At 50.4% G+C, this 11,019-nt stretch overlaps 2 protein-coding genes across 2 annotated transcripts in view; both read right to left on the reverse strand.

Annotated features, from left to right (window-relative positions):
• LOC104914464 (tetraspanin-18-like) overlaps positions 1-928 on the reverse strand; it is a 4,357-nt gene extending 3,429 nt beyond the window's left edge. The window contains exons 1-2 of the mRNA XM_031557006.1: positions 814-928; positions 105-340 (exon numbers count right to left, since the gene is read on the reverse strand). Of these exons, the coding sequence (XP_031412866.1) occupies positions 105-340; positions 814-928 (351 nt within the window). The remainder of the gene's footprint in view (positions 1-104; positions 341-813) is intronic.
• A 564-nt stretch (positions 929-1,492) lies between these two features.
• LOC100551128 (cryptochrome-1-like) lies at positions 1,493-10,973 on the reverse strand. The gene is made up of 11 exons (XM_010724017.3): positions 10,709-10,973; positions 8,069-8,492; positions 7,205-7,321; positions 6,610-6,757; positions 6,168-6,308; positions 5,598-5,768; positions 5,380-5,520; positions 4,470-4,621; positions 3,656-3,753; positions 2,610-2,720; positions 1,493-2,205 (listed from the first exon to the last, which is right to left on the reverse strand). The coding sequence occupies exons 2-11, from the start codon at positions 8,479-8,481 to the stop codon at positions 2,108-2,110; spliced, it is 1,590 nt and encodes a 529-aa protein (XP_010722319.1). The 5' UTR covers positions 8,482-8,492; positions 10,709-10,973; the 3' UTR covers positions 1,493-2,107.
• Between the last annotated feature and the right edge of the window lie 46 nt (positions 10,974-11,019).

Raw genomic sequence — 11,019 nt, forward strand, 5'->3', positions numbered from 1 at the left:
GCCGCTCGGGGGCCGCTTCCGTTCCGGACACTTTCGGGAGAGAGAGGAAATGGAACGCGACACCGCCCTGCGGCCGCGAGGGGCATTGCGAGCGGCGGCGGCACTTCCGGCGGTGGCCGGAAGCGGTTGGCGGCGCAGGGGAGGGAGAGCTTCTCGCGGGACCGGAAGTATGGGAGGAAAGGAGTCGCTCCTGGCGCCCTCTCGTGGCCACGTGGTGCCATCACAGCGCCCCCTGCCGGACCCGGGACGCACAGCTCCACTCTGTTCCCCGCGCAGAGCGAGCGGCAGAACCTCGCGCCGAATCCATTCGTGCAGCCTCCAAGATTCGCGGTGCCTCTGTCTGTCACAAGAGGAAAACTTTATTGAAGAGTAACCCGGTGACATTTTGCTTTGTCTGACTGCAGATTGTCACAGTGACGTGAAATGCAGAGCACACGATGGGCTCTGTGCTGTGCTAGGAGGAGCAGCTCGGCAGAGCTCCATTCTTCCACCTGTGTTGGCAGGTTGCTCTCACCCATGATTTCCTACTCCGACAAAAGTGGCCCAAATAGGCTCAAAAATTTCATTGTCCATTCAAAGTTGAAGTTCTTACCACAGTAGGATCGCCATTTCCAAGCAATATTTACTGCGGAGCTTTCACTGCCAGAGGATGCCAGTTGAGCTTATGGGGAATGAGGGAACTTCATCTCTGCTTTGTCACCAAGAAACAAATGTCTTCCAGCTCCACTGCTCTTGCAGTTTCTTGCTCAAGTGTTGCTCCTACATAGCTTATTTGCAGACACAAATCTCAATTCTTCCAACCAAAGACCAAACCTTGCAGCTGCTTTGCAACAAAAGGAGTCCCGAAGATTCTTCGAACCTCCACAGCTGCAGTCTCTCCTCCTGGGAAACAATGAAACAATGCCACTCCATCCTCATGCACACCCATGACCAGCGAGCACCCAAAGTCTTTGCTTGCACAGCAATGTTAGACTGAACTGTGATACTGAAACAGCAAAAGCTGTCTTCTTTAGAGCATGAAGGAGATCATGGAATCATAGAATCATTGATGACTGTGCCTTAAAAACACAATGTAATACTCAGCTCTGCATTGCTGCATTGCCCTCATCCAAGGCTCAGCCTTTCATTGAGGTCATCCTGGCAACTTCTCTGTGTGCTGAAGAGGAGCATGCCAAGAAGCACCAGCACAGCCAGGAGCTCAGTTCAGGCTTAGCACAGCAGGAGGACAAAGCCCATTCTCAGATCTATCTGATGGTCCTCACAGCTTTTGTATTTACTGTAAAAAAACACACCCCCAGTTCATGTTGCTCATAGGCTGCTTCTGCGCTGGTCAATGGATGCCTTCAGAGTGAAGGAGTCTGGGCATATGGGATTGATGCAGTAGTTGTCTTCTTTCCAGATGGACACAAGTTGTGACAACAGATTAATCTACAGACCTTACATTTTTTCATGTCAGAAACAATTTTTATTTCTTTTATAAACAAAAGCAGTACTCACGGTGATGAAAACCCACAGCTCTCCTCTGACCCCTGCCAGAACCCCAACCATAACAAAGAAAATGGACTACTCAGCCTTGTGACACTTCAGAAGGAGCCATTTCAATGGAAGGGGGAATTTTTATGTGTGATACATGATAGGAATAATACCTATCTTACAGTTCTAGAGCAATAAGTCAAGGACATCAGCCCTAACCCACTGAGAAACTATACAACAATGCCCTTAAAATTTGCCTGTTTACCCAGGAGAGGCAAATCTTGTTTTTAACACTAATGTGTGAAAACATTAATATAAATTTATTCTTAAACTGACATGTATTTGTCACATTGTAAAGAGTGGCATTTATCATCAAAACTATTTATAAAGATGCATGGAGTGGATTTGAATAATAGCACACGGAAACATGTCCATTACCTATAGCTGCAATAAATGACTACTAAGCCACCAACAGACAGACAAATTCATTCAAAATAACTGCAGTAACAAATACATGGAAGGTACAAAGCTTTTGCTGGTGGTTGGTTCACACAGTGCAGATCCTCCTGCTCAGATGGCCTCTGCTCTCCCTTCTGCCATTTCTCAGTTCCCAGAGGGTAATCCCCGATGGGATCTAGGTTTGCTTTGTCATCCTGGCTGCTTTTGTCTTTGTTAAGTTTTCCTCAGAGTGGTCCCGCTTCAGCTTCATTTCCATTGGGTCATCTGCATCATCTGTGGCAAGAAGGAAGGAAGAATAAAAGTTTGCAGCCTTTCAGACCTCAGTGCAGCAATAGCTACCATTGACAGCAGCAGGTAAAGCTACCGAGTATGCCAGAAAACCTACATACAGCAACAGCAACAATGCCAGAAGCAGGCACTCAGCTTCTCAAGCTTTGGCTTTCCACATCTCCAGAGCAGTCACAACAACATTCACCCCACTATCCCGCAGGGTCAGTGAGCATCAGTGTGCAACCTCCTGGATACATCAGTGGGCACAGGGTTGGAATAATGAATTCCATATGAGCCAGGGAGAGGTGGGGTACCCATCCCTGGAGGAGTTGGGAACCATGGGGATGTGGCACTGAGGGACGTGGTCAGTGGGCACCACGGGGTAGGGCTGGACTTGGGGATCTCACCTCTGGTGAGCTGTGCTGTTCTGTACTGCTCCTCTCGGACCTGCTTCATCAGCTGCAGGTTGTGATCGCTGGCCTCCTTGTGGTCCACCATTGGGAAGGGGTAATCCCGACCTGGTACGACAGAGACTTGGGCAGGACTAAGCAAGGATGTCTCGCTGGGTTTACACCAAAGCGAATTCTTTATGGAGCATTGTATGGAAGGCATGGAGGACGTGATTTGTCCCAGTTTAAAACAAACAAGCAAAAAGAACAGATTTTCCTAAAATCAGTTTCACCAGACTGTGGACAAACGAAGAGAAGAAATGTAAAAATCAAAAGAAATTTGGAGCTGAAAGCTGCTAATTTCAAATTATTTGCTTTGGCAATATATGAAAGTGCTGATGCTACAGAAATGACCCAACTTGCCAATTTTGTGAGAGGCATTGATAACAAACATGATGCCACTGGATAAATGGATCTTTGGTGCCATTAAAGGACACAGCTAAATTTCTCGATGCAGCTTTGTTTCATGTTTTGATAAAGGAATTTGAGAATAGGTTTCAAGATTGCTGAAAAAAAAAAAATCAATTTTTTGGTACATTTATGACTCCATTTTCAGTCATAAATGCACTGCCTGCAGATGTTCAGACTGAATGCACAGCATTGCAATCAGATATTCAACTCAAAAAAATTGACAAAAAAATGTCTCTTTATAGGACTTTTAAAAGACCCCTTTTACCTGAGAAAAATGCCCCTCGCTCCACAATCGTGCCTTATCCGTGTCATCACTTTTTGATAATATCTACATTTGTGACCAACTGTTTTCAAGGATGAAATGCAGGAAGAGTAAAACTTCAAAAATCTGTGATGAGCACTTTGGGGACTCACTAAGAATTGCAGCCACTGCCATCAAACCAGGCTGATGCAGTTACAAAAAGCGGGCTGCTGGGTGAATCCATTGATAAACGCAGGACTCGTGGTGGAAGTGTGGCACTTCCATTTCACACCTGTGATTATTTTTTTTACAATTATCAGCAGAAAAATCCTGAGCACAGTATCCGAGCTACCTATGATACATCCTGCTTGCTTCTGCTCCTCTTCAGAGGCCGTCCAGGGCTCGTAGATGTACTTAGAGGGAAAATTCTTTAGAATAGGTAAGTATTTCCTACAACACAAGAATAAAATGTTTTTATTACAATCCTGCAGACAAATACCCACACACTTAAATGTAACCCAACCTACGCCACATTCAATCCTGGTGGTTTTGCTGATTCTGCAATCCATGAGGGAATTCTGATTCATTTTATGCAAAATAACTTTTTCTGTTCTGAATCCTCCACCAGTTAACTTCACATAAACGAATAATGGGATTGATTTGAGCATTACTTCAGTTTTGACTTCATCCAAACTATTTTCACTGTAGACTTTTTCACTGCCAAGTACAACTTAGGACAGAACCCACTTTTATACTCTTTCAAAGATCGCTGAGGGAAATCATCCTAATGTCAGCAAAGCCAGGTGTGCATTCCTGGGAAGGATGGACTCCAGATAATCACTGATGTCTTAATAAGGCTCAGTACACACGTCTGGGAGAGATGGGCTCCTTAAGGAGCTCATAAACCTCCACAGTTGACAACATGCAGTGGAGCACACTCATGTTCTCCCAGCAATTGGACGCTCCTGGAGTCTGCAGGCACTGAAAAGTCAATGCTGTTCCATGCTCAGTCATCACCTCCATAAGCACAGCCTCGGGGGTTTTCCTTCCATGCTAAATAAACCTCAGGGGTTGTGTTTCATGCAGATTGAGTTCCTCAGCTCCTGCTGTCAGAGGAGCAGGGAAGCAGCACTGAGCAGAAGGCACCACGCTGTGTGTGGCCCTACCTGATGTACTGCCCCTCCGGGTCTGTGCGCCTCCCAAAACGGACCGGGCAGAAGATCCGTGTGTAGTGGTGGAAAAAGGCACTGGCTGACAGCCACATCCAGTTCCCTGCATTGATGCTGTAGTCAGCATCTAAAAGCAGCTCTTCAAACACCTGCATTTTGGGGACAGGAAGAGAAAAACACCTCTGAAATGGCTGCCTAAAAACACAACTGCCCAACAACCGCCACCAACCAACCACCAACAGCCATCGCTAACCAACCAACAGCCATGGCTAACCAACCAACAGCCATCGCTAACCAACCAACAGCCACTGACCAATTAACCACCAGCAACAGATCAACAACCACTAATCAACCAACCAACAAACCAACCACCAAAAACCATCACTAACCAACCAACAACGAAACAACCGACAACAACCAACCAACAACCAACCAACCCCAACCACCTCCCACCACCAACCACCAAACAAACAACAAATAGAGGCTGGCAGGTGAAGGTTGAAGCTCGCACTGCACTGATCAGGATACTCTGCACACATGGAAGGAAGCTCAAGCAGGACCTGGTGTCAGAGAAACCCAAAGCCCAAAGGTCTGACTTTGAGGACTGTTGCAGAGCAGGCAGGTCTCCAATATTATCACCATCAGCCCAACTCAAGAAAAAGACAATGAGATTTTTATAAACCACGAGATTTTCAGCGAGGCTCAGTAATAAAGCACTGGTAGAATCATAGAATCATTAAGGTTGGAAAAGACCACTAAGACTGCCAAGTCCTACCATCAACACATCCCCACCTTCCCCACTCCACAATACCATCACAGTGCTCACGGTGTGCAGGGCTTTCCCAAGACCAGCCAGAAGGGAAAAAATCACCAAACAAAAAGAGAAAACCCAAAACCAGAAGTGAACCTTCATGCCCTCCTCCCAGCTGATCCAAAGGTCCCCGCGGGTCAGGAAGCAGGCGGCAGCGTGCCGGGCAAGGTGGTGGATCCAGCCCTCCTGCCTCAGCTGGGTCATGATTGCATCAATCCATGGGAACCCCGTCTGAGCCTGAGGCAGAAATCAACGTCAGCCCTCCTGTATGGTCCAAGCCAAAACGCAGCCATGCTGGAAATGCATCTCGTTACCGTTTTCCATCTGTGGAGCCTCTCAGCATCCTCATACCAACGGATCTGGAGGCAGATGGGATTCCCGGCCATTTTGGTGAAGTTTGGTGTTGCTGATGCCACCGTGTAGAAGAACTCCCTCCACAGCAGCTGCCCTTGGAGCGACACGGGGGGCAGGGAGTGGTGTTTGGCCTGCAAAGACATGGAGATCAACGCTTCTGTTTGCTCATCCCATGCAGTTTCACTCATTTTGTGATGCCCACGAAAGAAACATTAATCTGAACCACGCTGCTGCCTCCATGGTGCTTTCCCATGAAAGCCAAAGACCTGAAGCAATACTTTTTGCACCAAAGCTGAATTCTGTTAGATCTCGTTTGATCTTGAGCTTTCCCCACCTACCTTCCAAAAAGGCATCACATAGGGATTTTTTTATACTAAATATACACTGATCAGCATACTGTCTGGATTCATAAAACACTCTGTGAAGACTGTGGCAAAGTTGCATTATTTGCATCATCTCTCTGCCAAGAGGGTTAAACCCCAGCTTCAGAAGCATTAGATTTGCTTGACTATGGCCAATTTTTCCCTTACCTGAGCATAAATGTTTGACAGCCTATAAAAGAAGCTGCGGACTGACAGGCAGCCCATGCTGAAATAGGGGCTCAGGCCGGTGGTGCTTGGAAGCAGTGAATTCGGGACCGTTTTTGGTTTGGTGAAACTGGCCACCCAGCCCTGAAATGAGAGCAGAAATCAAGGTTCAGGCAGAGCAAGGTGAGAAATGTTCAGCTAATGGACAGGGATGGGCTCTTGGCTGTTGGTTTATGCGTGTGCAACACACACACGGAAAATACTCCGACCACAATCCTCCCTTCAAGAACAACAAAATCCCGAGGCGGAGCTGCTTGGAGGGCAAATCCTCAGCAAGAACTGGAGGCCACAGCCAACTGTTTTCTTGCAGTCCAGCCCCAACCACACGCCATTGGGTGGCACCAACCTCAGCCCACCCGCACGGCCCCGTGCCATCAGGACAGACCTGGTCTGCCAGGTGCTGCTCCAGGCGCTGCAGCCCTTCGCTCTCCCCTCCTCTCCATGGGGAGATGCTCTCGGGGGGGATCTTCAGATCCGTGGGCAAAGGGACCCTGTAGCACTCAGCCAGGCACAGCTCGGGGGGGCTGCACCTCCTAATGTGAAAGAGAGGGAACCAGAGCCAAGAGAGTTTGCCAGACCCCATTCACACACCAAGACCTCCTCTGCTGTGGCACAGGGGAACCAAAGCACAGCCAGAAACCCCCAGCTGAATGCTCCGTGGGGGAGAAGGAGCCCATCAGAGCCACAGTTCGAGGCTGGAGAGCACCAGGATGTGGTGAAAGAGACCCGGAATTCCTTGGCCACTCCTCTGCTCAACCTTCATATGCACGAAAAGTTTGTCTCAGTGCATCCTACAAAAGCTTTACGCCTTCAGGCTGTGCCACCCCCATCTGCTCTCGTCTCCTGACAGCAGGATCACAGCAGTAACCCTCCATGCAAAAAAGCAATGCGGTGTAATGTCTGAAAGTCACTGTCATCATTTGACCCCACTCGTTTGGGCAGAGGAAGGCCCTGCAGGTCCCCTGTTGGGTCTCACTTACTGGAAGTCCTCAGCTGTGAGGTTTCGGATTGGCATCTCCGGGTCCCCAAGCAGGGACAGGATGTGAAGGAACCTCTTGTATGTCAGCGGGGGAGTCCCACCATTCAGCTCCAAAATCCTACACATAAAATAAAATCAGTGCTCGTGGTAACATGGATCAAGAAGGAAACTGGAGCCATGGGTGCATGGGGAGGTGACAGCACAGTAACGGCCCCAGTCTGTGGAGCAACAACCAGTGGGAACAGGTGGTTTGAATTCAAGATGGAACATCACGTCCATCCTTGTATTCACACCAGTTAAGGGCTTTTCAGGGTGAGGTGTTAAGGCTGTTTTAATGAACACCTCCCTATCATTATTAATTTCATTACCTGCGGTCTTTCAGCGGTGAATAACTGCGTGGACCCACAATGATCCACACACCAGTGAAAGCTGATTAGATAGATCCCAAAAGGCAGACAGAAGGATGTGTACAAAAGTCCTTTTGAATGTAGGATCACAGAATCAGTCAGGTTGGAAAAGACCCTCACCTCATCCAACCATCAGACCATTCCCACGTGTTAGTGATTTTCTCCTGCTGTTTGAGAGTAGTTAGTGGAAGGGCTTAAAGTGAATTAAACTGCCCACAGGGGAAAAATAACAAATTCCTCAGGCTCTAATTAGAACCCAACATCCTGTGCAACCACTGAAGCTCCTTCTGCCAACTCAGAATTCTCCAGCAGCCAGTGCCACTGCCTCAGAGATCCCCATCTTCTCAAAAGGAACTCATCAGAGGAACTGAGATCCTCAGCCTTTCCTCTGTGATGTTTGCTAAATGTAGAACAAACCTTTTGGAGATGCCTTGCTGGTCTGTAGGGCAGCCACGTACCGTTGGGTGTTGTAGAGGCTGTGGCCCATCAATGAGAGCACCTCGAAGCCCAGCTCTTCTCCCAGAGCCCGAATGTTGGCCTCCATCTCCTTGTAAAAGGGCTCCATCTCCGCATCCAGAGTCACCTGCGTGATGTTCCACTTCTGGACGTGGTCTCTGACAACAGCATCGTACTCTCCTTGAATGACCAGCAAGCAGGAACCCAGCTGGCACAAACTGCTCCGCAAATCCTCCAGGGATTGCAGCAGGAAATGCCACCGCAGGGCTCCTATGTGCATGGAGGATGTCATGAAGGCTCTGTCCAGGATGTAGACGGGGTAGACGACCTCGGAGGACTGCAGTGCAGCCAGCAGAGCTGGGTTGTCGTGCAGCCGGAGGCCCTTCCGGAAGAGGTGGATGGTGCGGTGCCGCATCCTGCCCACAGCTGTGGGAAGGGGAAGGGAGAAGAGAAGGCTCTGGAAAGACCTCATTGCACCAATGGTCATCGTGGGCGGTTGGGCAGGAAACCCCCAGAGGTCCTTTCCAACCCCCGTGGCTCTGATTCTGAGATCTGACCCTTCCGACCTCGGCCATTCCACGATTCTACATTGGCTTTGAGAGTGCAGCATCCCCATGAAGGAATGAGGGCAAGCGATGGCCAGAAACAGAGCTCCTAACACTGCTCAGCTCTGTTTGCAGCAATCTTTTCTGTTTTTTCATAAGCTCTCATGGGAGAGATGGACCAAAGTCCTGTGCACACACCAGATCCCACTGCTCAGCAGCTGTGTGAGTCCCACGCTCACAGGGTTCTCCCCACAGTTATAGAATGACAGAATCGTTAAGGATGGAACTTCTCATCTCCCCAAGCCCAACCCCCCCACACTGTGCCCATAGACACATCCCTCAGTGCCACAGCTCTGCAGTTCTGAACCCCCCCAGGGACAGTGACCCCACCACTCCCTGGGCAGTCTGTGCCAACGCATCACTGCTCTTTTGGAGAAGAAATGGCTCCCAAAACCCAACCTGATCCTCCCCTGGAGCAACGTGAGGCCGTCACCCCTCGTCCATCATTACCCTTTGAAGCATTGCAGCTGACCCGAGGGCTGCGGGAGGGCTGGAGCTGGGGGAGCTCAGGGCAGCTCACAGGGATGCACTCAGGGAGCAGCAGTGAGCGGCAGCAAGGAGCCCTGCCTCCCCCTGGGTTTGTGCCAACCTGCTTCTTGTTCCAAGCACCCACCCAAAGAATCAGGAGACGGTGGACGAGCACAGGATGAAGCAATTATCTCTAACCTGGTTCAGCTCCTCCCAGCAAACCGCCCTTCCTACACCCTCCTCAATGGCCGCAGCGGTGACGCAGCTCTGCCAACCTCACACCGTGCCTTGGCATCACGCCTTGGCATCGCCGCGATGCACCCAACGCAGCCCCAGCTATAACACAGCCCACTGAGTGCCCCACAGACCCAAGCCCACAAACTCACAGGCGCTGAGGAGCTCACGGAGCACACCAGGAAGGAGCCCAGCACCGACTGCACGCCACGGAAGAACAGGAAAAGCAGAGTGCCAACGCCTGGGGAGCACCCAGCTGGCACGTGGGGCACAGAATCACGTGTAGGGTGCAGAGCGGGGAGTCTGCAAGGGCTGTTCTGAGCACCATCTTCAGGTTTGGATCAGATATTAGGAGAAATTCCTTCTCTGAAAGAGCAGTCAGGCACTGGCGTGGGCTGCCCAGTGGGATCACTATCCCTAGAGGGGTTCAAGGAATGCGGGATGTGGCACTGAGGAACGTGGGCAGCGAGTATGGTGGGATGTGTTGGCTAATCCACGTGTTTGTGCAGTGATTATTGCTCAGATATTGCCCTCTCATGGCCAGAAGAGCAAAAAAACCAATCAAACACACATCGCTAATTACTACAGAATACCCCAAGCCGGAAGGGACCCCAGGCGTCACCAGGAGTTAAAGACATATTGCTGGTTGTGTTCTCCTTTCTGGAAGCTTTTTGTAGGGATGAACATCACACCCCACGAGCGTCCTCCACACCTGAATGCGTTCACCCGTCACTTTTTGTGAAATGACACAAGCCTGAGTTTACTAATTAAATAACGTCAAGTTTTGATGAATTACATTGTCAATCAGAGTTGGCTGATGGGTGTTGCCGTCCCTTGAGTTCTGCCCCAATTGCTCCGTTGCAGTTTGGGCTGAACGGTAATTAACGCTAATTAATGAGGTGCATTTTTTCAGGTGTTCCTCTGCTCAAAGCCAGGTTGGGTCACTGCACTGCGGTCGAGATCCCCCATTTAATCACGTTTCTACATTTCACAAGCACGTCGGCTGCTCCAAAAGTAATGCCTCCTGTTTGTTTTCATGGCAATTCCAACAGCCGCAAGGAGTACAATCACACGTGTTGACAGAGCAACTTCTCAGCTACAAAATTTCATTTCTTTGTGCTATTTGCACGGGTACCCACACAGGGAGATGCAAAAGTTGGGTCTGAGGACCTGAGGCTGTCGTCACCCCACGGAGCCAACGCACAGCGCTCCTCTCCACTGCACTGAGAGCGTGACACACAGCCCTGCGCCCGCACCTCGGGGCTGTGCAGCGGAACTGTCACCAGAGGGACACCTCGGGAGTGACACAACACCGCCCCCGGGGCCCCGCGTTACCTCCCCGCTGCGGAGCCGCGGTCGTCACCTCCCTCCTCCTCGTCCTCGTCCTCCTCGGGCCCCGCTGTCCCAGTTTCCCCGCCTGGCCCTGGGGTGACACGCAGCGCTATTCGACTTTAGGTCACGGGGCCGCTTATGCAACGCACTGCGGGGGGGCACCGGGGGCCGGCAGGGCTGTGCCCGCCCGCTGAGTTCCCACGGAGGCGGAGAGCGGGGTGGGACATCGGGACACGGCGGACACGACACGACACAGCCCTTGCCTTGCCTTGCCTTGCCTTGCCTTGCCCTGCCCTGCCCTGCCCTCCCCTCCC

Source organism: Meleagris gallopavo, chromosome 28 (genome assembly GCF_000146605.3).
Source record: "Meleagris gallopavo isolate NT-WF06-2002-E0010 breed Aviagen turkey brand Nicholas breeding stock chromosome 28, Turkey_5.1, whole genome shotgun sequence".
Lineage (NCBI taxonomy): Eukaryota > Metazoa > Chordata > Aves > Galliformes > Phasianidae > Meleagris > Meleagris gallopavo.